The 27,466-nt window shown below is 45.8% G+C and overlaps 1 protein-coding gene across 1 annotated transcript in view; it reads right to left on the bottom strand.

Annotated features, from left to right (window-relative positions):
- Positions 1 to 27,466, bottom strand: part of RETREG2 (reticulophagy regulator family member 2) — a 132,178-nt gene that overhangs the window by 80,421 nt on the left and 24,291 nt on the right. The window contains exons 2-3 of the mRNA XM_078679192.1: positions 19,740 to 19,846; positions 17,379 to 17,409 (exon numbers count right to left, since the gene is read on the bottom strand). Coding sequence (XP_078535318.1) covers positions 17,379 to 17,409; positions 19,740 to 19,846 — 138 coding nt within the window. The remainder of the gene's footprint in view (positions 1 to 17,378; positions 17,410 to 19,739; positions 19,847 to 27,466) is intronic.

Genomic DNA, 27,466 nt, shown 5'->3' with positions numbered 1-27,466 from the left:
GAGAATAGGTGAGAGACGTAACACTAATACAGCCCTAATGAGACTAATCACTGAAGAGGGGAAGTGCTGCACTTGCACTGTTTTCTGCTCCTGAAAAACCATAATATAAAAGGAGGCCCGGAAGGGAGGAGGCCGGCCAGCCTTCCTAACTAGATTAGTCTTGCACCTGCAAATTTGTGTTAATGTGCAGGGTTGTGTCTTATGTCAAAAAGTACTGGTATTATTGCTAAAAGAAGCACTGGGCTGGACATCACTTTATTGCACTGTTGGGTGTCAGTTGATCGCCAAGTCAGCTGTACCCCGTCCCACAACACAAACCTGCCAGAGAAGCCAGTGACAGCACGCCTTCCCTTCCCCGAACACAAGTGCCTAAGGGGTTTACAGAGACAAAGTCGGATGGAGAAAAGTAGAGGCAAACGACCCTTGCCAAAACGCTGTGGCCCAGAAGTGGCTGCCTGCCCTGTGGCCAGCCCAAAAACGGCTAACAATTATTTTCCTAATATTCGTTTATTTTTAAGACAGCATTTTGACTCTTTGGAAAGAGTGCGGATGTGGTGCTTTCCTATGTTAAGGTCTACTTCTGTGCTCCAGAAGCCATGTATTGCAAGGGACAGAGTGGAAGAGCATATCATGGGAGTGCTTGGGAGAGGTCAGCAGGGGATCACGTCAGCCCAAAGAGTTTGAGTGCAGAGCTCCCGGTTAGTCTCAGAATTGCTGCCATAGAGCACTACAGACAGCTGCCATGTCCCAGCTATGCTCTATGATTGATCCAGACAAGGCTTCACTTTGGCAGAGAACCTCATTTCTTTTAAATGACAAAGGTTGAAAAAGATGCTAACTGGATGCCAAACACCACTTTACCTCAGATGCAGGCTGTTTGAGAAACTCTAGCTACGGTACTTGCACGCATATCTGCTAACACACTTAAATCCTGACATGTAGCATCATCGGTTAAACCACTACTGAGACACGCTGTCAAGTCTGTTGCTGCACCTCACATTGAATCTATAGCTGGTCCCCGCTTCTGCAGTACCGTACCCCGTTCCACCAATATACATCAACAATGCTCTCAGAGAGGAGTGCCAAAGCACCTCAATCCTTATCATTTGACCATTCCTGCTACAGATCGGAGACTATACGCACCTCCACGAGAATACCTCATTTACGTTCAAAATCTACTTTCGTTTTGATCTCAGCCATCTAATTGAGTATTAACTAGCAGCACCCCTTGCTAGTTCAACCATGGGTCTCACACAAATAGGTTTACCAGTGAGCTTTAATCCTGATCTGCTGCTTTCCTCGCTATTCTTGTATAGTGTACACACAGCTAGTAGAAATTGCTTTTTACGTGCAGTGTGCTCGGTCCCAGCACAGAAGCGCACCCACAGCTTTGCAAAACACCACATTTTACGGGAACCGATTTCAGTACTGAATTCACGCAAAACTGTGTCAGAGAATCACCATTCCAACTTGCAACACCTCTGCAATGTCAGCACATGGATTCAAATAAGTCTGCCAATGCACCTCAATCTAGACCCAGAGAACCCCTTACTATGCTAAGACTAGAAATCACAGAGTTGTGACTAGGCACCTCAATATTTTTATGCAGTCTATCCTAGGGAAAATATTTACCCTGTAGCCATCAGTCTGTAGCTCGTAGTGCTGTAGTTTCACATGCTCTGCACACTCCGGCCATCTAATGTGACTGTGGGTGTTTGCAAGTGGTGTTGAGTTATCTCCAGACTTCTTCTTGAATCTCACAATGCACCAGGACAAAGACTCACCTCAGACTGTGTTTTTCAAACTTACTGGTAAGTGAAGCAGAAATGTCGAACTGTACAGGTGTGCTGAGAGAATGAAGAGGATCATCTAAAGCATCCGCACGCCTCCGGAGCATGGGAGCGCGCATGAGAGTCGACAGCACTACATGCTACAAACCTGGATTTAGAGGCAGGAGACATTCTCAGTTTGTAGCATGTGCTGGTGTAGATTGCATGCTTGGGATTATTATCACTAATAGCTAGCGAGTGGAAGAGACAGATGTCTGAAACAAAGTTCAGAGTACGGTTTGGTTAAATTGACCTCCTATAGGGCGCGAATGTCCACAGAATAGTGTTTAGCGCTTACGTTTTCTATCACTATGTTATCCAAAATGTTATTGTAGCTTCTTTCTTTCTCGTGGAATTACCCTTTGGCACATAAAGCAACGTTTTTTTGTGCAACAGACTTGCATCTATCCACCTTGCCGAACCGAACTTGTGATTTCCCAAGTGAGGTTTTGCAAATGCAACAAAGAGTTAAAGAGTTCCTTTGTCACTCCAATGTGTGAACGCTCTTTCCACTACGGTCTCTAGATCTAGAAAGAAAACCAGCAACTTAGTAGTTTGGTTTCTCTGAAATGGGGAAACCAACTTGCAAAGAAGACAGGGATTTCATCTCAAGACATCCCAGGGCACCTCAATGGAAGGCTATTCTACTATTAGTGCCTGCAAGTCACAGACTCATAATCGATCGTCACAAGGAAAGCCAACTCCTAAGAAAGGTATTGCACACGGTTGTATGCAGGGGCGCAACTAGGTCTTAATTTCGGGGGGGGCTAACATGGCAAATGAAGGGGCGTGGCTAATGTTAATCAATGGGGCGGGGCTAAAATGTCAGATAAACGGGATCGATTAATGCTCAGGTCAAGTGGAGAAAACATGCAACCCTAAAATTACCCCCTCGCAACCCAAAACCCATTACCACCCTGAACCCTGAAATCATCCACCTAGAACCCCAAACCCACGCCGATCCCTAAAATTACACCCTTACCCCCCAAAACCCATACCCACCCTGAACCCTAAAATTACCTCTGGCTCCCCAAAACCCATACCCGCACTGATCCCTAAAATTACACCCTTGCCCCACCAAATCCATTACCACCCTGAACCCCAAAATTACCCCCAGGCACCCCAAAACCCATACCCACCCTGAACCCTAAAATTACCCCCTGGCACCCCAAAACCCATTACCACTCTGGACCCTAAAATCACCCCCTTGAAGCCCAGAAACTCATACCCGCGCTGATCCCTAAAATTACACCCTTGCCCCCCAAACCCATACCCACATTGAACCTTAAAATTACCCCTGGCACCCTAAAACCCATACCCATGCTGAACATTAAATTCTCCCCCTGGCACCCCAAAACCCTGTGGCGTCACTGGGGTTGGTGTCACCCGGTGCGGGTAACTCATGGTGTCACCCCCTCACGACTTACCGCATGGACCACCTCTGTCAGAAATGTACGGCGCTAGGTACTGTCTTACTCCCTCTAGCTCCTTCTCTCTGTCTAGCTCCCTCTCTCTGTCTTACTCCCTCTAGCTCCCTCTGGTTCCCTCTCTCTCTGTCTTACTCCCTCTAGCTCCCTCTCTCTCTCTCTTACTCCCTCTAGCCCCCTCTCTCTTACTCCCTCTAGCTCCCTCTCTCTCTCTCTTACTCCCTCTAGCTCCCTCTCCCTGTCTAGCGCCCTCTAGCTCTCTCACTCTGTCTTACTCCCTCTAGATCTCTCTCTCACTCTGTCTTACTCCCTCTAGATCTCTCTCTCTCTCTGTCTTGCTCCCTCTAGCTCCCTCTCTCTCTCTCTCTCTCTTACTCCCTCTAGCTCCCTCTCTCTGTCTAGCTCCATCTCTCTCTGTCTTACTCCCTCTAGCTCCCTCTGTCTCCCTCTGTCTCCCTCTCCCTTGCTCTCCCTAGCTTCCTCTCTCTCTGTCTTACTCCCTCTAGCTCCCTCTCTCTCTGTCTTACTCCCTCTAGCTCCCTCTCTCTGTCTAGCTCCCTCTAGCTCTCTCTCTCTCTGTGTCTTACTCCCTCTAGCTCCCTCTCTCTCTCTGTCTTACTCCCTCTAGCTCCCTCTCTCTGTCTAGCTCCCTCTAGCTCCCTCTCTCTCTTACTCCCTCTAGCTCCCTCTCTCTCTGTCTTACTCCCTCTAGCTCCCTCTCTCTCTGTCTAGCTCCCTCTCTCTCTCTGTCTTACTCCTTCTAGCTCCCTCTGTCTCCCTCTCTCACTGTCTTACTCCCTCTAGCTCCCTCTCTCTGTCTAGCTCCCTCTAGCTCCCTCTCTCTCTGTCTTACTCCCTCTAGCTCCCTCTCTCTGTCTAGCTCCCTCTAGCTCCCTCTCTCTCTGTATTACTCCCTCTAGCTCCCTCTCTCTCTGTCTTACTCCCTCTAGCTCCCTCTCTCTGTCTAGCTCCCTCTAGCTCCCTCTCTCTGTCTTACTCCCTCTGTCTCCCTCTCTCTGTGTCTTACTCCCTCTAGCTCCCTCTCTCTGTCTAGCTCCCTCTAGCTCCCTCTCTCTCTGTCTTACTCCCTCTAGCTCACTCTCTCTGTCTAGCTCCCTCTAGCTCCCTCTCTCTCTGTCTTACTCCCTCTAGCTCCCTCTCTCTCTGTCTTACTCCCTCTAGCTCCCTCTCTCTCTAGCTCCCTCTCTCTCTCTGTCTTACTCCTTCTAGCTCCCTCTGTCTCCCTCTCTCACTGTCTTACTCCCTCTAGCTCCCTCTCTGTCTAGCTCCCTCTAGCTCCCTCTCTCTCTGTCTTACTCCCTCTAGCTCCCTCTCTCTGTCTAGCTCCCTCTAGCTCCCTCTCTCTCTGTATTACTCCCTCTAGCTCCCTCTCTCTCTGTATTACTCCCTCTAGCTCCCTCTCTCTGTCTAGCTCCCTCTAGCTCCCTCTCTCTGTCTTACTCCCTCTGTCTCCCTCTCTCTCTGTCTTACTCCCTCTAGCTCCCTCTCTCTGTCTAGCTCCCTCTAGCTCCATCTCTCTCTGTCTTACTCCCTCTAGCTCACTCTCTCTGTCTAGCTCCCTCTAGCTCCCTCTCTCTCTGTATTACTCCCTCTAGCTCCCCTCTCTCTGTCTTACTCCCTCTAGCTCCCTCTCTCTGTCTAGCTCCCTCTAGCTGCCGCTCTCTGTCTTACTCCCTCTGTCTCCCTCTCTCACTGTCTTACTCCCTCTAGCTCCCTCTCTCTGTCTAGCTCCCTCTAGCTCCCTCTCTCTCTGTCTTACTCCCTCTAGCCCCCTCTCTCTGTCTAGCTCCCTCTAGCTCCCTCTCTGTCTTACTCCCTCTAGCGCCCTCTCTCTCTGTCTAGCTCCCTCTCCCTCTCTGTCTTGCTCCCTCTAGCTCCCTCTGTCTCCCTCTCTCTCTGTCTTAGTCCCTCTAGCTCCCTCTCTTCCGGTCTTTCTCACTCTAGCTCTCTCGCTCTCTGTCTTACTCCCTCTAGCTCCCTCTCTCTTTCTGTCTTACTCCTTTATCTCCCTCTCTCTCTGTCTTGCTCTCTCTAGCGCCCTCTCTCTGTATTACTCCCTCTAGCTCCCTCTGTCTCCCTCTCTCTCTTACTCCATCTGTCTTCCCTGGATTTGTATAAACAAGAGTGCGATCAACAGGTTGCACTGTAGTGAAAAGCAAGCTGAAATTTGGAACTGGTTCACTGAAAAACTGAAGACTGTGCAAGATACTGAAAAATAGGAAACCATGCACCCTCAGGTGAGCTAGGCTGCTATAGAGTTGCCTTGTGAGCAAAGAAAATTGTAGTCAAGAATTGCAGATCTCCTGCGAGACGCTGGCGAGTGTGAACAGCATGAGGAACAAGCTTGCACAGGGAGCGACAGTAAAGGTGAGAGCAGATGTGAGGCTGCAGTGCAGATTGGTGTCAGCCCATGTGTTGGTGTCACCCGGTGCGGTCCGCACCCCCCGCACCCACCTAGTGACGCCACTGCCAAAACCCATACCCACCCTGAACCCTAAAACTGCCCCCCTGCTCCCCTGACACTCGAAAACCCACACCCACCCTGAAACCTAAAATGTCCCCCCCTCACAAACCCAAAACCCATACCCGCACTGAACCCTAAAATGAACCCCATGGCACCCCAAAACCCATATCCACCCTGAATCCTAAAATTGCCCCCCTGACACCCGAAAACCCATACCCACCCTGAACCCTAAAATTAACTCCATAGCACCCCAAAACCCTTAACCACCCTAAACCTTAAAATTACACCCTGGCACCCCAAAACCCATACCCACCGTGAACCCTAAAATTGCCCCCTGACACCCGAAAACCACACCCACCCTAAACTCTAAAATGTCCACCCCCTCATACCCTAAAACTCATACCTGCCCTGAACCCTAACAACCCCATGGCCCCCTAAAACCCATTACCACCCTAAACCATAAAATTACCCCCTGGCACCCCAATTCCCATACCCACCCTGAACCCTAAAATTACCCCAGGAACCCCAAAACCCATGCCCTCCCTGAACACTAAAATTACACCTGGCACCCCAAAACCCATTACCACTCTGACCCCCAAAATTACCCCTGGAACCCTAAAATTACACCCTTGCCCAACAAAATCCATACCCACCCTGAACCCTAAAATTACCCCTGGCACCCCAAAACCCATACCCACGCTGCACCCTAATATTACCCCTGGTTCCCCAAAACCCATACCCACCCTGAAGCCTAAAATTACCCCTGGCACCCCAAAACCCACATCCACCCTGAACGCCTAAATTACCCCCTGGCCCCCATACCAGTCCTGAACCCTAAAATTGCCCCCTGGCACACCAAAACCCATTACTACCCTAAAATTATCCCTGGCACCCTAAAACCCATACCCACTCAGAATCCTACAATTACCCCCTGGCACCCCAATTCGTAACCCACCCTGAACCCTAAAATTACCCACTAGCACCCCAAAAAATGAACACTACAAACTTACACTACATATTCATATTCGGAGGGGACTCTCCTCTTTAGAGAAAGATACATGGCCCTGTTCACCATTTATCTGGTGAGGTGCGCTGTGGATGTGAATTCCCTACAAGTGCATGGACAGCAGGGGGAATGGGATGTCCAGTGCAAGTGAAGCTTTTCATTTGTAAATTAATTCCTTCTGGCGTCATAGCCCAGGGTTTGCGGTCTGTGCACTTGTATGGAATACACATCCATACAAGTGCACAGACAGCAAACCCTGGGATATGACACCAGCAGAAATTCCTTTACAAAGGAAAAGCGTCACCTGCACTGGCCAGCCCTTTCCCCCTGCTGTGTGCATCTTCCCACTCCCACCCCATGCTGAACACATCAAGTGCTTAGGTGAAATCCCTGCCTTCAGGCAAGGATATCACCTCGGCGCTAGTAAAGGAAAACAAGAGGGGGGGCTGGGGGTTTACTTGATACTGTTCAGAGGCTGGCTGGCTCGGGCTGCCGGGCCTCTCAGAATGCATCAATAACAATGACATTCTCAGCTCCGATGCGCAGTCATCTCAGTGCGTGTCAATTAGCCCGGGCTGAAGAAGACGACGGGGGGGGCTGAAGCCCGGTGAGCCCAATGGGTGTTGCGCGCCTGGTTGTATGTCTAAACAACTACTGCCTAAACAACGACTTCCTTAACCACAAGTTATTCTTCACCACTACCTTTTTTAGCACGACTTCCTAAACCACGAAATGAAACATCGTGTGTTTGGCCATTAGATGGCACTATTGTAATTACAATACTTCTTGTGTGAACCACTCGTAAAAAAACGGATCTAAATGTACTATGTTAGTATGCTTTGACAACGCATACCATTAGCTCTTTTTTTTTAATTTTTCCTTTTTTTGTAAGGGGGAGTCCCCCCCCCCCACCCCTCTCAACCCCCCCTTATTTTCCCTTAATACAGATGAGTGACGTTATACAGGAGCGGAGGGTAGTGGAGAGACTCGTGGTTTAGGGAAGTCGTGCTTAAGGAAATTTGTGGTTTTTGAAAGTCGTGGTTCCGGCTTCGTTGTTCAGGTAAGTCGTTATAAAATCTTTGTTGTTAAGGATGTTTCCCATTGCACACCGCACACGTGAAGTAGGTCAAAACGGAGGCTCCATAAGCCTAATGAGTCCAACACTGAGGTTGCAGATGGCATTCCTGACGGAGGCACTCTTTACTCCATCCATAAAGGTTGTGGTCATTGGAATCTTAAAGAGAGACGTGTGTTGCCCGTTTGGCATGTAGGCAACTACTGCTGCTAAATGTAACCAAATAGATGTGGATGAAAACCTTGTGTTATGAGGGTGCAACACAAAGCAGATGAGGTCTTGAACCAATGCCTTTAAAGGCGCAGTTTGTTTGCTTACGTAATGATGGACAAAGAGCTTACCCATCACGTGTGTGAATCTAAAAGCATGAGCTCACGGTTGCTATTGCATCGCTGAACTACTGAAGCCAGAAACAGCCTCCAGCACATGTCAAAGTAAATCGCATTTGACATGTTGATGAGCCTTCGATTACCATCGTAATGCACAGAACGGAGCTATAATAAGTGTGCGAAGTTGGGTTGTTGGTTGAGGGGAGTGAAATCTCACTCAAGCAACAGCCACAATCTTTGTCAGGGTGAATCACAAAAAGTTTTTTGATTAACCTGTGCTTAACCCTCTGGTATCCTGGCACAAAAGGTAATGTGTAAAGTATGTATGCAGCAATTAAACAGTAATAATGTCAAAACATACGAAAAATCCTATAACAATTTAGAAAAATAGTGTACATTTTTTAAAGATTAAAGTGGAAAACAGCACCTGGAAGATGAAAGTGCCAACTGCAGCTATATATTCGCACCATACCGGGAAACAGTCAAGTTATGGCAGACTATGATGGAGTGCAGTGCGGATACACAAATTGGAATGTGCCCGGTCTCCGCTTACCTTAGGACTTACTAAAATGTTTAAAGAAAACGCCTGAGAATGTAAGGTTCAGCGGGGCAAGGCAGCCAGAAGTGTTGCAAGAGGAGGTGTTGTCGCTGGGGAACTACTGGACGAAGGAGCAGTGAAGATTTCTATGTTCAGACTTGGTCTCTTTTTTGGGAGTCAAAAATCTCCAGCAGGACAAAGCTGCAGGCTGTGGCCGATGAGGGCACCACGAGGCCGGATACCCCTTCCGTGAGAGCTACTGAACAGGATTTGCTGCTGCAGAGAAGAATGAAGCAGGAGCTACCGCAAAGTCAGGCCGAATGGCGATGGAGCTTGGGTAGATCGGTTACCAGGTATGTTCTGGTCTACTCTCGAGTCTCAGAGCACTTGTTGGCAGAAAATGTTCAATTCCCAAGATTTGGATTTGGGCTATCTGAGCATCATTAGTACTACTTTCAAGGGTCCAGTACTGGAGGGGCACCCCTCAGAGGGTCAGGACTCACAAAGGCTGGGTCCAGGTGCTGGTTCAAAATGGTTGGAGCATTTTCTGTCCCCAAGGCTCTGATCAGGAGGCCAGCCAATTATTCCTTGGAGTCACTTTGGAAGTCTTGGGTTCAAGCAGAGAAGCAGGTTTCAAGCAGTTCTCCGAGGGCACAAGGTACGTTTCAGGCAGCAGGGCAACCCTCTTGGTCATCACAGCAGGTTACAGACAGCACAGTAGTACTCAGTCTTTCCGCAGGTACAGAAGTGAACTGATGAATGGATCTGAAGATCCTAGTTTTATATTTGGTGCCAGGTATGAAGGGAAGAAACTTCTGGTGTGCCCCCACTAAGTTTTTACCTTGCACTGCCTCTGCAATAACAAACTTTAAATAGGACACTAACTGCACAGGATCATACAGCTCTACCATTTGCAAAAGTGCTTTATTTATAAGGTACAACTGGGGCAAGCTGCCCACTCAGAAATCCACTGGGGCAGCATTTCCCACTGTTCTCAGGGTTCAGTAACAGATATGTTTCTTAACTTAGAGTTTTGCTTTAAAGGATGCACAAAGTATTTTTATAGAAGTATAGAAGTAGTAAATGTCTGCTGCTCTGCAACCCACCTTCTTCTCTCCAAGTGCATCCGATCAGGTTCCCGCCACCCAAAGCTCCCCACTTCTAAAACAGCTGGCAAGGAGACAGTGTAAGCAACCATCATCATGGCCCACTGGAAGAATAGGGGCGTTCGACAGTGGTGGCTGACATGCCAAAGTATTACTGGTAGGAAGAAAGAAGGTGGCGAGTGATACAACTGTCCCATATCGTTAGGTGCTGCACCTTGGAAGATTCTCTTATATTAAAACAGAATTTGATTTTGAATCTGGACTTGAGGGGAGGCTGGCCTCAGTCAGGGTGCAGCTCACTCAGAGGGTTGGACACAGAACACAGAGGTTTAGGAAGGTTCTCCAGTATTACACGAGTGGTACCTTATTTTTATGAACTTTCGTTCTGTTGGTGGACTGAGAGTCCTTAAGTGGAAGCAGTCTCCTGCCATCTCGATAAACCCCTGAAACAGTGCTTCCTATGGGACAGTGTCACGCCCCTTAGCCCTACACAAGGGTCCGAGACGGGGATACCCACTGTCACCCATGCTCTTCGCCTTGGCACTGGAGCCTCTGGCCACCTGGATTTGGCATGATCTACTGATAGCGGGCAATATGGGAGAGGGAGGCAAAAAAATCTCACTATGACATACTGCTATACGCCACACAACCCCAACTCACTTGTTGATATATTTCATCTGTTTGGAAGCTATTCAGGATATAAGAGTAATTGGGACAAGTCCCTGTTGTTCCCCTTGTCCAATCCTCCCAGCTAGCGGGCAACCCCTTCTAGTGAAGGAAAGGTTTACTTACTTTGGTACATTGATTTCCAGTGATAAGAGTGAGTTTGTGGCAGACAATCTACTCCTGCAGCTAGATAGGCTGCGTGGAGATGTGACACACAGGAGATAATTGCCGGTGTCCCTGATGGGACAGGCGGTGTTGTTTAAAATGATTACACTGACATGGCGGTTGTATGTCTTGTAGAATGCACCCTACAAAATACCGATAGACTTCTTTCATAAAGCAGACAGTGGCTGCGAAAGCTCTTTTGGGATTGGTGTAGCTCCAGGAAAGCCCTCCATAAGCTACAGAGAGGGGTGTTTGATGGGTGCCTGGCCATCCCGGATATTAGAAAGTATTATTGGGCCACCCAGATGGTAACGATTAACAAATGGGTGTGTGTATAGGACAGGAAGAACCAGCATATAGGGTGAATCTCCACGCGAGGGGACAATGGGGATATCCAGTGGTGCTGTACCGCAAAGGACTAGAACGGCATCTGCCGCCACAAACACGGACGGGATAACAAATTGACAGTGATCTCCTACAGGAGGTGGGAAAATTGAATGACTAATAAATGGAGCCTACTAGAGAGAACCACCTTGGGGACATCTGGAGGGGGCAGACTATAATCTCTTTTGAGGACCTACAAGTGGAATGTCCACGTCCAAGAAGTTTGTTATCTCTCCAGCTTGGACAGGCACTGAAGACCGACATCCTGGAGGGTGATCAACTCCCAGAATACAAACCTCTAGAGGACACATTGTTGTTTGACTTTATGCTAGACAAAGCCACCTCCCTGATATATTGAAAGATCATGATAAACGCACCTGACCCGCTGGGTGCTTTACAGGACAGACGTAGGGATGCTAGAGGGCGATGATTGGCAAGAAACACTCCAAATAAGGGCAGGTTTCCGTCTTATACAACTTTGTATATTCCATAGGTAATACTCTTTTAGGGCCTTCGTGCACCGAATGGGTCACTGTGACACAGACGAGTGCACAAGGGGCTGTCAAGAAGTGGGTTCCTTTTTCAACATTTTATGAACGTGCCCCAAAATTCAGCAGTACTTTGCGAGAACAAGGGTGATGTCTGATGTGGGAGGCCAAGTAATCATACTGGAGGCTAGATGGCACCGATTGTGAGTGACTGGGGAGGGAAAATGGCCAATATACCTTCAGAAATTGTTAATGGAGGCAACAGTGATGGCAGAGATGAACATAGCCAGAGCCTGGGGAGCAGAACAACCCCTGAAGGTGACTGATTGAGAGCTAAACCTTGATTGATGCTGTGCAGCTGAAAAAGTGGTATTCCAAACTCGGGGTTGGCCTCGAAAGTGGTGGAAGATTTGGGGTTGGCGGGTCGAGTACAGGGGGACTCTGAGGGTTATTTTACAAATAGGTACGTGTAGGTGGGTTCAGGGCTAGGGATATTGGATGAGGTCGTTGAGACCAGAAGGACCGATGCGGTTTATAGTCTTCTTTCTGTACATTTTTGTGTGCAACTGTTGATATGGTCTTATCTGTAGGTAGAGTCATCCAAAAATCTATACAACCGTTTCTGTGCTGCTGAACAACAGTTTAATAAAAAGATTTGGAAAACAACAAAAAAAAAGTGCTTACTGGGATAGTTTTACCACAACTTGGGAGAACGGCTGAGTGAGCAGTTGAGGGTGGAGGCAGCTTACTGTCATAACTAGCAATGCGATTCATTAATGCACATGGGCAGGAATGAGATTTGGCAGAAGTTAGTTAGTTGTTTCGGTCATTTTACTCATTAAAGGTCTTTTTTTTTACAATACAGTTTTGGGGGCTGAAATAACTGGTTAGTAACTATACAGTTGTTTTGGTGCTGAATCAATATTTCTTTTTGTTGAAGACAAGCCGGCCACTTTTGTGTCATAGCTTTTGTGCAAGCCCAGGTTTCCTCGCTGAAACTTTATTTACCTAACTAGATATTGGAATACTAATTGTGTGCTCTTCCACCAGTAAATAATCCAGGATCTGACATTAAGTAGAAGGAGCTGTGTCGTGAAAGACATACACCCTGGAGGCACCTCCAAAGCCACTTCATCACCTGAGACGTATAGAAAATAATGCTGGGGATTACCAGCTGCCAGCATTCTCACTCAGAACAATAGGATTTGCTTCAGTTTGTTTATATTTTCAATATATAAATGTAGACCAAATACAACTGACAAGGCAGATATTATGAAATTCATCGTAGTCAAAGCTGTGTACATATGGGCAAGTACACAAAAAAATAACCAGTCCCCAGATCATGAGATACACACGATTTTTTTTTTTTTTTTAAGGGAATGCCCTCATCTTCACTTCATATGAGACCTTCATCTGCGAGTATATGTGATACTTTATCTATTCTTATTCTAGCAGGATCAAATATGCATTTCTCTCAAGGGTCCCTGGGCAGTAAAGTTTGTGAGATGATCTTTTGTTCAGCAAATCACAGTTTGCTGTGAATAACAGATTATTTTCTTTTCAGTTCCATCATCTCACAAATTATGGGGACTAGGTGGATTTCTCCATCCCACATAGTTTCAATATACGCAGATTAGAATTCAATGTATAGGTCCAAAGCACTTCAATGTACTCTTGATCTGTAGCAGGGGAGCGCTCCCACTGACTTTTCAGGCAGGATGTAATTTACTTTTTCTGTCCAAAGTAAGAGGGTACTTCAATATACCCATGGTTCGAAGCGGGCAACCACTCCCACTGACTTTTCATGGAAAGGAGCATTGAATATATCTGTCCAAATCAAGCTGGGAATACTCCCACACGCTTTTTTGGGAGGCTTCTCATTTAGGTTTGTTAATTCTTTTTTGTGGGGAACCTACTAACATTCCAGCACCCTTTTTTTTCAACAGTGCTGTGGTGCATACAGATTATTGCTCAAGTTTAACTAGGTTCAAAAAGTCCCTGTTCAGTAGGCATCCAACAATCTGTTACTTCGCAGACTAGTTAATGCCTTCGCCTGATGGGACACAAGCCCTCTTCATGCATAGAAAAGTAATGCTCTCCCACTCAGATTGCTACTGCGCCTTCATTGAAAGCTAACAGCTCACAGGCGGAGAGAACACTGCGACTGAAGGCCGAGGGCACAGGCAACGGCGGATATCCCAAAAGGATGTTTATAACCAGTCTCTGCTGTTCAAGGCCTTTACAGCCCTGCATAACAAGGGCCTGTGATGTGTATGTGCGGTTTATGCATTTCACTGGCACACTAGTGCATACAGAGAGAATAGCAATGCCCTCGTCGGCTGGTTATAAAACCAATAAACCTACATCCATTACCTAAGAAACCGAACAGGATTGCAAATATCTTAAATTTTGGTTCTATGCATAGAATGTTGTAAACTTCTTAACCACTGTTGAAATACCGCGATTGTTGTGTGCGAGAGCATTGCTGTTCAACATTGTCCCGTAGGTTAGGTGACTGACCTACTTTAGAGAGGTTAAAGGGTCTTATCCGCTCGCATTTCCGCACCACGCCTTAACTTAGCAATCAGTACACATTAACGTTCACACTAGGCAGTGAGCCCTACCTTTTCTGAAACACTAAAAGCCCTACTTGTTGTATTTGCATACAAAGAGAGAATAGTTGTGACAATGTGTGTAGAGGAGCACATGACCCATGTCGGCTTGCCATAGTGGCCAAGACAGCCGGCACATGCGAGTGTTCAGGACCACTTGCTCAAAACCCATCTTACTTATTACATAAAGGAGATGTCCCATTCCCTTGTTTTATCACCACGCAAGGGAAACCTACTCTTCCCGGATACAGAGAAAAACATTCTGCATAAAAAAAGGTAGAAGTTTAATTGTTTCAGGAATTCCACTTTAGTAACAGAAGGTAAAAAAAATACTAGCCCTTTCAGTCCAGTCACTCATTCACACCTCAACATTAAGAAGACCTTTCATATCAGTGAAGGGCAACAGTACCGCCAGAGGCAGGTAGACCGCTCCCCACAGGTCTGGCGAAGCCTGGATATGTGTAGACCTTCTGCTCTGTGGCCTGGGGATGAAGGAGCCGAACGGCCTTGTGAGCAGAGGAACTTTCTTGCTGAACGAAGGTCTACACTGGGTCCAGTTGACTGAAGGAATGCCTCACTGAAGATCTAACCGGAACCTCAAAGCTGGTAGTTCAAATATGTATTTAACCTCCTCTTGAAAAGGAAGGGAATCCTCATCCGAGGACGCAGATTCCCTCAACAGCCGCCTCCATCTCAGCTCCATGCTCAGCCTCAATGCTTTCAAAAGGCCTTGAAGAGCTCTTTTTCAAGTAGGCCTTCCTAAAGGGGCCTACAGACCCTGCTCACCCATCTCCACCAGGTCAGACTTCAAGGTTAATCAACAATTTGGTTGCAGACGTTGAAGTCCCCACTGTGCCTTTAAGTGTTTGGTTGACCGTTGTGAGCTTGCAAGCCGAGCGATCACATATAAAGACCTATGACACTCCTGTTTCTCACAGTTACATTAAAGGTGTACAGGAATTTAAATTACAGCGCATTTCAATTACGTTTTTGTGAATACTGGAGCTTCTAATTGGTACCCTTGTTGTATATATACAAGGTCAATTTGTAGATACCTCAGGGTTTAAAATAAAGTATGTGTTAATGTCAAAAGTGTGGCTCATTAGATGGCATATGGTATGGACCCTAGTCTAAAAATGTGCATGCAGTATTTAGCATTTAAAATTGTTCTCATGGAGGGGTGCTAAGCCTACCGAAGGGTGCTTATGGCTTATGGTTTGGCACTGCACTGTACAGTGACGGTAAGCTAGAGTATGGCGTGGACGGAGGACCCGTAAGAAGGAAAGTGGTATCAGTGAAACAATGACAGTCATTATCTAGAGACAGCATGGTATTTGCAGATGTTTTGCGGGGAGTATAGACACAGGGGCAGTCGAGGCTGCAGAAAAAAAAGTGTGGCATTGGCAGAGATCCGCAAGATGAACAAATAAGTGGAACCTCAAGTAAAACGTCACCGAATGGTGCATGGTGTGTTTTTGGGGGAGGGATGGCGCTAGAATAGATCATGACTTATGGAATTATTTTCTGGCAGCGAATTCGGTGAACGGCTGCAAAAAAAAAAAAAAAAATACACTGGCTGACATCCAAGGGCAGCCTGCTATCTGTCTCAAAGGGATCACTTCAACAAGTGAGATGGCAGAAATAACAGGACAAAAATAATCAGAAGATTGAATGACAAGGCCACCTGGGCATTTCCACAGCCTTCCCACTAGGAGACAATGCTAAGCAACTCCAAACCAGTGCCAACCAGTCAAAGCTGTGCAACTACATCAGATTTCAATAGACTGGGAAAAGGTGATCATTAATTCTGCCCAGCCTCCGATATCAGGTTTAGTCTAATGGATATAGTCAAGCAACAATAGGGTGGTTTTCACTAGACTAAACACTGTGTTACGCGGACCCTGAGAGCCTAATTCACAGAACAACCATCTGTCGAGCCCGACTATGCCTGCCAGCGAGGCACAGGTCGGAGAGTAATATTCGGCGTGTCGCAAACAGATGGAGATTAAAGATAATCTGGAACACTTTGGTCGGGAAAGAAAAAGGCCTGTGACGCAGACCACATACCCAGCAGCCAAGTGTGGCGCTAGGGGGATAACCGCGTTAGGGGACAGCAACATGCACAGGCATGGAGTTTGATGCATCATTCGGTCTCAAAAGCATCATACTGGCAATGACAGTCAGTCAGGAGACTTCTCAAGACATGAACAAACCAGCCATCAGCACTCACTTAATGGAATGACAGCCTACAGTGCTCAACAGAGCATACTGCACAGGCTCAACAGTCAGCAGCAACAGGCACTCACCAGGTATAGTCATCCCACCGCAGACGACAATTATAGCACAATGTCACTGAGGGCCAGCGGTAGTCTGAGGGAGCACACAAACACTTAGAATTTGTAGAAGAGTTAACAGTCTCTACAAAATAGTCACACACAGGAACTACTAGACAGCAGTCATTAACATCAACCACTATGTAGCCACTATCATTCTGCAGTCAGCATAAACACCACAAAGCACCGAAACAAAAGAGCCAGCGTAAGCATCATTCAGACATTTAGTGTACAAAGTCAGCCAGTTCCGTGCCAACATCCAGTGTCTACAATGCACACAACAACCCGTAGGCACCATCAGCCGCCTGGATTTAGGATATAATGCAGCCAATGAAAAAAAGAGTTAGAAAATGTGTTCAAGGTGCTGGTTAGAGAGCCCAATGACCACTAGTGGGACGTGGAATGTGAGATCAGCACACCTAGCACGGAGAAGCGATCGAAGACCGATGCCTCGCGTAGCATATCTGAGAACGGTTCTGGAGCGGGCCAGATGGTAGCACTACTGCGGATTACCCCACGCTTTAAAGTAGCAATGCAAAAAAGTGGTACTTGTTAAAAATTCTGTAACATTTATACCTTCGACTCCACAAAGACTACCTAAGTGTGACTTGACTAGTACCTAAAGTCTAGTCTTGCATGTGGCAAAATTAGGATCACTCAAGGATGGGCAACTTTAGAATATCGGTCCTCATAACACAACTGATACGTTTTTGCTGTTATGGCTGAAGTAATTTAAAATACTAGCTCTGAACTTTAAGGTCACAAAATAATTTTACCAGTCTTGATTATTAACAGCAGTACATTAATTGCAAAAAACAATAATACAGTACTAAAGGTTTAATATTTTACACCCAAACATCAGTCCTTACTGTCCGGGTTTTTTCATGAGTATTAAATTCACACAAGTAAAAACAAAATTTGTCACCCACACTTACCCGTCACCTCCTGACTCCTCGACAGGCTGTACTGTGGAGACAAATAGAAATGGGGATACTCAGAAGTTATCTGGAAGCAGCATCCAGTAGTACATTAAATTATAAATTTCTCTTACATCTACTACTTAATTTTTGTATCTTACACAGATGCATCATACAATCTTCCTTCCCCCCCACCTGGAGCTACTGTGTTTGTAGCCGGTTAGCCTTCGACTGCAGAGTCTTTTTAAAAAAGCACACAGCTTAGAGGAGGCAACAGCGACTCCTAGATGTATGGAATGGGAGAAAAGTACAGAGGTGCATCCTTTAACTCTTGGTGTGTGAGGCCCAGGAAAACATCCAAGATCAGTCTCCAGGACCAAAGGGTCATTCTGTAAAGACCTATATTTACTAGAGGCCAGGATATCGCCGGGAGCTTTAATAAAGAAAAAAAAAAGAAAAAAAAAAAACACAACGCTTCTCAGGCTCTGAAGGTGGAATACCATCCCTGCAAACCTCAGATCTGGCCTGAATCACCTACATTTTATAACGGATCTGACTCACAACATCAGAAAGCACCACATCTCTAAACAATATGAAGCAGTACCCGTGAACATTCTGCAACTCCAGCAGGTACCGGAGTCGTGCAGTCCTACCCTATGCATTATTTCAATTACCTGAATATCTAAAATGGACATTTTCCATCCAAGAGAACTTCAGATTCTTAGTAGAATTATGGCGATCGCTGGTAATATCGAACCACTTATTCAAGATAATGTTAAAGCCTAGTGATTCTATCCATATGAATCTCGGATTCTGTTCAAGCCATGCTACTGAGTTTTCCAAAAGCCTGGTTAGTTGCTTTTTTCATTTGTAATACCAAAGTGTATGATCTGCTTGAGTGGCAGGCTATTCAATGGGGTCTCGTCTGATGCACTACTATGCACCATAATTAAGCACAATCAATTCACTGACTTTTTAAAGCGTCCTAATCCTTTGAGAAAAGGAATGACCCTAAATAAGAACATGTGTGAGCTTATGTTGAAGCTTCAGCTTAATGTTACCAGATAATGTAATGTTTGATTTACTTACAAGAGGAGCTTCTCTATAAAGACATTGATGTACTTTTAAAGTTGACCTACCATTCTTCTTAGTGTGTAGAACAGTGGAGAATGACTTATACTCTTATTATAAGGCAATTCTACCTTTCGTTGAGTCTCCTTAATTCTGCCCCCAACAGGGTCTCCACATAGTTACCCTACTCCAATTTGCCCAACATGCCACAATAACTCTAAAATGTAACCCTACATCAGTGTAATTAAAGTCACATTTATTTGACGGAAAGAAAAGATTATTTATTTTTTCACAAAGTATTACTTTGTACACCCTACAAGAAGTTGCTTATTAACTTATCAATGTTTTTCAACAAGATTACAAAATATGAATTGATATCTTTCATATTAATTTTGATGCAATTCACTTTTCAAAAAACATATGCTGTAGCCCACTCCACACATATACGTTTAGTACAATAATTTGCAACTAGTGTCTTATTGGTTTGACGCCTTAAGGGATAAGGAGATGCTGCAGAAATTAAAGAACTTGTTATGCCCAGATTTGGGACAATTAACTAGGAGAATAAGAAAGAAGGATGCTAAATGTGGTCAACAGGAAATTTACAGCCCAGGGACTTCAAGCCGACTCCAACCAGCCTGCGCAGCTATCAATCATTCAATGTAAAAAGTTGTATGTCTAGTCCAAGGAAGGAAGAGTGGAGGCATCTATGGTACGCAGGCGGTCTACTCAATCCTGAAACAATCCACTACGATAAGGAGTAGGCTTACCCCAATCAGCAAAAGTGTTAGGTTACCTTTGAGGAGAACAAGCATATTATCTACGATTCCCAGGGGGCAGAGGAAAGTCAACGCTTTAAAGAAACAGGGAGACGCACGGTGTAGTAGAGTTGATACTTCGCCGGTTGGCTCTCTAGGCCACTCGACGAATCCAAAAAGTGAGTCCTCTTCCAAATACACTCAAAAACAGAATTGGTGGAAATTCTTTTAGTGCTTATTTTGTCTGTTTTCTAAATAGATGTTCCTCATTTGCATTTTTCCAGTAGGCAAAAGATTGGAGAATACCTTCAAAGGCACTTATTCTTGATTATGTAATGTAACAAAATAATAATAAAAAAAGAAAGAAAAAACAGACAAACCCCTTCTGGGTAATCCTTCACGTCCTGGGAACTAATTCTGCAGGTGTTCTGGGCTTTTTCTTAAAAATGAACAAACAGAGATAAGCTGCGTATTCCTTGCGGCAGGACCTTCTCAAAGAATTCTCATTTTACCCAAAACCAAATGTGAACCATGAGTAGTGGTCGCTTACCTGTGAAATCGGTCAAGAAACGTGGCTTCCATCTTTGCAAGACCAGCACCCCTAGAAGAGACACGCTAAGTAGGAAAAGAGGTCGCAGGGATGTAGAGGAGAAAAGCCTGCATGAGAAAAAATATACACTAGATTAAAAAGATGTTGATACTACATTACAATCTCTCCAAGAAGAGGACCTGTGCATGCTGAAAAAGAGTGGAGGCATGTTCTTTACATAATCATTATGCTGTTTGGTCACAATCAAACTCCTAACTAATGAGTGCACAACCACATCACTATAATTCATGTTCTAATATTCACTCAGAAACCCACAAATCAACTTGCGCTCTCCACCCTTTGGAAAAAAATGTTGTCCAGGCAACTGAAAGGATAGGGTGGATTAGGGAAATGATGGTGTTTACTACACAGGGTTTATTGAAATATTAGACAAACAAACAATTTCTCACATGAATACCCAAGTCTCACCATTGTTGTTCCAGAAAAGTGGCACCTTTTACTTATTTCAGTGTCTAGTAATGCAGAGAGTCCTAGACAGTCAATAATAAGGCATCAATGACACACTGAACACTATATAAGTTCACTGCTCTAGTATTATATCTCAATCAGGGACAACAAAATCATTTACCAAAAGAAGGCACGCTGCTTTTATCTGCTCCCTGATCTAAAGAGGTTTTACAGTGAAAAGTAGAGGTAAACATTTAAATGAATTTTCATGAACAAAAAAAAAAAAAAGGGCTTAACCGCATTGCAGCGGATTTTCCCACTGTGCGCTAAAGTTTTTAAAAACCCGCGGTTCATGACAAGCTCAGCTCGTCATGAGCGTACGAGAGGTGTACCTCATGACGAGCTGAGCTCGTCCTCAGCGTCGATGTGGTTAATACAACAAATACCCACTGTTCAACAACACGCCTACATGTATTTAATTGTGCTTAGAACATTCCAACAGAAAAGTTTACTATACTTGCTACGAAATAATTTTGCTTCCAACTTCTAAAAGTATACATTAAAACACTCTTATGTAACCACTTTAATTGGTGACCTCATAAGAATATTTGTAATTAATCAAACTATGCATGAATATGTAATATCCACTATATGAACACTGTCAAAGCAATTTTGTAATATTAAAACAAACTTACTTAAAAAAAACCTCTTAAAGCGAAGACTGTGCATGTGAAAGATAAATAAAGTAGAACGTATTATGCACATGTATTTTAACCAGGCAAGGTCAGGGGCACCACATCAATTGAGTGTATGGCTGGTGGCAAATGACATTACTAATTTAATTGATGCTATAACCAATAGACGTGATGCAATGTATTACATAGGTTTAGATTTTAACTAGCTTTTAATAGTAATGCATATTTTATGCATACTAGATAGCAAGGAGGGGATGTGAAAGATTTTACAATATTGTATGTTTCAGGAGACAGGTTTACCAGAGTAAACATATATTAAATGAACAAATGAATTGAAGCGGTTTAGTATTTAACAAATCACTGACAGAAAGGGATTGTGTTAGCAGCTGTATTGCATTGTCCTTCCACAAAGAAACAAGTACTGGCTATGTCTTGTTATTCAAATGTAATAAGCATTCCTTCACTATTGGTATCATGGCACTGAGAGGGAATTACTGGGCATATGCCGTTAGAAAGAAGGGAATGTCTGCTTAACACCTTTGAAGCGGCGATAAAGTGCGGCGGTTTTATTGTGTGGGCGGGGCTGCGTCGGCCAACGGACGTGCACAGCACTACCAAGGTAGTGCTCACGACGGCCGTTGGCCGACGGCAGCAACAAAGGGGTTAAAAAGCCACATTTTGAGTTCTTTCCTAAAGCTGAAATCATTAGTGTAAGAACGTTTGGTTACATGTATGTAAACATTTTATTATTTTTGATTCATTAAAATAAGTAGAAATTTATTTCTAAAAGCTGAAGGATTTCCGGTATAAGAGAGGCCTTTTATTCGCGTTGTACTTAGGACAGTCCATTGTCTATACACAGTTTAAGGCCTTGTATAGTGTTTGCACTTGCTTAGGGTACCGCTGATCCATGCTATGATTCTACTAATGACAGGAACTTTACTAACTTCCCATTTAGTTGCGTATGGTTACATGAAGAGTGTTCCAGAGGGAGGAAGCTAGAAGAGAGAATCTGCAGCCTCCCATTTCAGTCTTTATAATTTGAGGGATGGCCAGAAGAGAGGAGGAAGACGAACAAAGCTCTCGAACTGGACAGTAATTCTTTAACCCTTCTCCTAAAAATTAAGGACCTTCCACTAGGACTGCGGTAGCGGTAAGACAACAGACTTTAAATGTAATCCTCTATTCTAGGGGGAGGCAATGGAGTTTTCTGAGCACAGTGGATCTATACACGTTTCTTGGTGAATTATGAATTAAACGTGCTGCTTGGTTCTGAGCACATCTTAGTCTGTGAATCAGTTTTAAGAGGGGGACCTACGCAAGCACTAATTTGTAGCTTTAAAGATAGGCCTCCTTCGATAATTATTCCAAAGCTTTTTTGCTTGACCCTTAGATGTGGGGGCCGGGCCCAGTTCTACTGGACAGGATAGTTGATTTCACAGACAGTCTTTCATTTTTAAGATGACAATTTCTGTTTTGTCTGCATTTAATTTTAATTGACTGCTGGACCTTCATTCCCAGATAAAGAGCATGGCGTGTTGAAAAGTTTCCTGTGAAGCGATCAAGCCATCCAGTCGAAAAATAATCTGGCAGTCATTGCCATAATTGTAGATAAAACAATCTATTTTCCCCAGAGTTCTTTAATGAGACCTGAGGCACCCCATACATCACCTGAACTGCTGTGGCTTTGAATGGACTAAGGTACACCGAATTTGAACGCCTGCGTAAGAATGATTTGATCCATTCCTACGGGGTATTGTAACCCAGCGGCATGGACTGGATTGATTGCCAGCTTTTGACTGTCAAGATTAGACATTTTTACATGCTTTTTGCATAACTTTGTTGGTGTACCTGCCACCTCATGCTAATATAAAATAAAAAATATTGGCTAAAAGCTATAATATTTAGGCTCAAAAAGCATAGATAGCCTTTGGAGTCCCCAGACTGATGGGAACTACTATGCGAGTGAACGTGCTCCTTGTGAAAGAGCAGAATGACAACATTCATAGTAAATGTAGCCAATGGCTGAAGTGGCCAGACCCACTGGCCCATGATTTAGTAGGTGGAATAGATAACACAACAACAGACCAATGGATGAAGCGGTCTGGCTGAGTCTTTGGTGGCTTAAAAAACAAGCATTTGCAATGCAATAGGTCTCGCAGCATTAAAGTTTGAGTTATTGGCATTGTGTATGACAATGCGTTGCATACATTTTTTAGCATACTTTGAATTGGTGAGCAGTTTGAGTGTGTGCAAGAGTGCTGTTGCAAATTATTTTAAGGCAGTGATAGAGTGCTTTGGGTTCAATGCCGTTTCAAACTCTTTAGAAATGTTGCGCTCTCTTCAGGACAATGAGATAACAGGAACACCTTATTAAAAGTATAGCCACAAGCTTGTGATTGGATGACGGAACCAGGACGTGTTCGAGTTCCAGTGACACACAAACTGGGCCTCACTCGGTTGGGCTTGAAACGGAGCAGTGTCATTATGGACAATTGACGTGTACTTCGACCCTTTGGGTCGGTCATTTGGGGACAAAAGTCCTCTTAGTAATGAATATATCCTGCGTGCAGCTGGTGCACAATCCAGGCTGCCTCTGGATACAAAAAAATCATTACAAAGGTGGGGAGTGGGAGAACACTGCACCCTAACGATCTCTACCTTTTTCCCACCTTGTACAATGTCTATGTGGTCTACAAACTACAACACTATAAGAGTAATTACTATACAGCTCTGGTTTACTTAAAAATACCCATAAGGCTAGGGGTTATTATCGGTTTTACTATGTTAATTGCATGCTTAGAATACATTATTTCCTAATCTAGATAATGTGCATAAATAATTTTCAATGCAGTCATAAATATGCCAATTAAAATTTGGAAAATCCTCACTATTTTTGATCACATAATGTTTGGAAGCATGATCTCGAGATGACAAAGAATAAACTAACGCAACTTCGTTTCTCGTTAACTAGGGCAGACTCAATCTCCCATCCGGCAGACGTCAGTAAAATTGATAAGGTTACACACAATGCTTGCGTCACCAAGGACGTAAATCCAGTCCTTGTGCTTTCTCTTTCAAGAAAGTAATGTTTTCCGGTGTTTCATTGCAACTGAAGCAATTATAGCGAGCCTGCCACTAATTCAGAGAATGCACCGGATTGCTAAATTAAAACCTCAACAGTATGGCGGTTACGTCCACTATGACATGGAGTCATCTGGAAAAACACATTCGAGTATCAGTGAATTAATGAACGAATGGGCGACTGGTAAAGAGATCTGTAATGGATACATCAGATATTTACAGCGCTAAGAAACGACAAAAATATATTATATGGCACTATATAAAATGAGTTCTAGTTATAACAGAAGGCATGAAACACACGCGTAATTGTATTTCTTACCTTGCACTAAGTCTCTCTGACCTGGACCTGTAGACTAATGCATTTTGGCGAGATGACTGCAATATCTGCGCGCGCATTCAAAACGAAACCTAGCGTGGGGGCGGGACTTCCGCCTTGTGCGCGAAGCCCGCGCCCACGGAGTTCCTGGTCAAGAGCAGTGCGTGATGCGGGGCTCCCATGCCGGAGAGCCCCGCGGAGGCGACAGAACACACTGGATTAGCGGTAAGTGGGCCTTGGGGGGCGCTCGTGTGTGTGTGCGCGCGTGTGTGCGTGTATGTTCGCTCCTGTGTGTGTGTCTCTGTGTGCGACAGCGGGGGGAGGGTATCTGTCTGTGTGTCTGTCTCCGCTCGTGTGTGTGTGTGGGCGCATGCGTGCAGGGGGAGGTGTGCCTGGGTATGTTTGCGCTTCCCAGGAGACAGCCAGGCCGAGCGCGGCGCGTGCCAGTCGGCGTGTGCCACTTTCAAATCGCCTCCAAGGCGATGCGCGCGGCCAGGATTGTCTCCTGGGAAGCTCACATGCCGACAATAGGGGCTCGGCGGAGACGCGCTTCGCGCGGCTAGCCGAGACCTAAAAAAAAACAAGCAATTGCAATGCCCCATCCCCCACATAAAAAAACCCACTTAGTTATAGAAAGTGTGATTCTATGTTTTATTGGGCATCCTAATATTTGTAATTATTCAAGTTTTGCACTTTATGGTTAGAAATAACCGATTAAAGTTATTCCGACTGTTGAGAACCTTCTTGACATGGGAGCATTAACTCTGGAGGAAGGCTCAGCTGGAAGGAGAAAGCAACTGATTTCACTGAAAGGGCAGACTTAAGGACATTTGGACTCCAGTGGACACCCCAGTAATAAGTGGACTAGTGGTGCTGGTTCCCCTGAAGGACAGTAGTGGTATCGACCTGCTTGGGTGAACCTCGAAGGTTCCCCTGGATCTGCTGTGGACTGGGCCTGAAGTTAGCAGACCTCCATCAGGAGGGTCATGGAGCAGAGAGAACGTGGCAAGGAGGGTAGTCTGCTGACAGACTGCTGAAGAAACGGGAGCCTCGATAGAGGACAGTTATAGCAACAGAAGGATTGAAAATCATGCTTCCCAAAGTAAATCTTTGAAGCCAGGAAATCTGAAAAAAATACTCCTGGTGGCTAGGGCTGACCACAGAGTGAAACAGCACGAGAATCGTTTTAAAATCAGACCAACAAGGCTGTAAAAGACAGCCCATGAAGTCTGATGCCCGGGAGGACCGGGCAGGAAACAAAAACTTAGGGGCACATTAGGATGGCGGGCGGCATTCAGTCCGCCCGCCTTTCTTGCAGTGCTGGGAGCGGCTGTCAGACGTGCGGCGGTCCCGCACCCTAGCGGTCGCTTTCCGCATATTTGACATTGCGGCGGGTGCTGCTTACTGAAGCACTCGCCGCAATGCCAAATTGAAATGTTGTGCATTCCCATGCACAATGTAGCAGGCACCACGCGGTGCTTGCCGCCTTGTGTATGGGCATGCAGGGGGGTACCATGGGTACCCCCCCCCCCCCCCCAAGTACAACCCCCACCCTCCCTGGGGTCCACAACAGGCCCCCAAGGCACATTCCCGCCAGCCTTTCCATGGCGGCATCGACGCCATGGAAAGGCCACTTACTGCACCCATCCTAATATGGATGGCCGTGCCCGGTGGCACCGCCACCATATTAGTGGCCAAGTCCGCCCAGCCGGCAATCGCAACGATTGCCCACTGTCAGAAAAGCAGCGTCCGCCACGATATCCCCCCAGTCGTAATAATAAGGTGGGGGTAAATCAAGTTGGGATGGTGTGTGTGGAGGGGCAGGGGGGGGGGGAAATTTGCCACCAGTGGCGATCCGCCTGCCATCCTAATGACCCCCTTAGTGTTCCACTGAATTTTCTACAGATCACTCAATAAAGGGTTTGGGCTCCAGAGGTGTCGGCACAACAATGAGAAATTGGGAGGAGCTGTGCATGGGGCCTCTCGCCGAAGAGAATCTCCGTCCCCGGGGAACCTCATCTCCCATGGATGACACGAGTAAAACGGTCATCTCTCCAGGAAAGAATGAGGAGGGAATGCCGTCATGTGGTGTGCCTTTTCCATTCCCAGGTCTGGGGGAACAGAGAAGAGGGATGGGGTGAGGTAGGATGGAGGAACAGGAAGCACTCCACCAACACTGCCTGACCTCGCTGCCACGGTTAGGAAAGGATGAGAGGACAGCTCCTGCAGAGAGCAGTGTCTGCTCGGTGGGGATCCAGCAGAGCTGCACAGGAGCGGGCTACCCGTTTAGCCTCCAAGCCAGTACAGTTGCCCCATTAATATTATGTAAGTTCAGCACACGGCTTCTAGAAATTTAAAAAAACAAAACAAAAAAAATACCAAATGAAAGAAAAGCCTGCAGCGGCATTAAGAAATGCACTGTATGCCAAATAGAGGGAGCAGGTTTGCCCCACAAGGCCCTGGAGCAGGCCTACAAATGTGCATAATGGTACTTCTGGAGCCCAAGTAAGGGCAGGGGCACCAACAACATTGAGAAGCTAGCGTTTAGGGGGTTGTCGGTCATGCAGCAGCCACCCAGAAGAGGTTCTCCACAAGGTTGCCCCGATGCCTCCGCACGACTCATCCTGGACATCCCTCGTCATAGCCACATCACCGGACACCTGGAGACCTGCACTGGCTCCCCGTCAACAAGAGAATCACATTCAGACTCCTAACCCACGCACACAAGGCTCTCCACGACCTGGGCCCCAAGTACCTCAACGACCGCATGACCTTCTACACGCCCACCCGCCAGCTACGATCGACCAGCCACGCCCTCGCCACCGTACCACGCATCCGCAGAGCCACCGCCGGAGGAAGATCCTTCTCCTACGTGGCAGCCAAGACCTGGAACTCCCTCCCCACCCACCTTCGGCGAACCAAAGACCATCTCTCCTTCAGGAAGCAGCTCAAGACCTGGCTGTTCGAGCAGTAACATACCCCTCTCCCCCAGCGTCTTGAGACCCTCCCGGGTGAGTAGCGAGCTTTACAAATGCCGTGATTGATTGATTAATTGATTGATTGAGTCTAGATGCACTGGGAGAAGTTTTCGTTGTTTTCAAGCACTCACAGACCTTGTGCTTTTGCTCAAAAGCTCTGGAGCGTGCGGACACCTGCTGTTTGGCACCAAAGCTTCAATGGCAGCC

Source organism: Lissotriton helveticus, chromosome 3_1 (assembly GCF_964261635.1).
Source record: "Lissotriton helveticus chromosome 3_1, aLisHel1.1, whole genome shotgun sequence".
In the NCBI taxonomy this organism is placed as follows: Eukaryota; Metazoa; Chordata; class Amphibia; order Caudata; family Salamandridae; genus Lissotriton; species Lissotriton helveticus.
The sequence above is the reverse complement of the archived record's forward strand: the minus strand, read 5'-3'. Positions and strand labels throughout refer to the sequence as shown.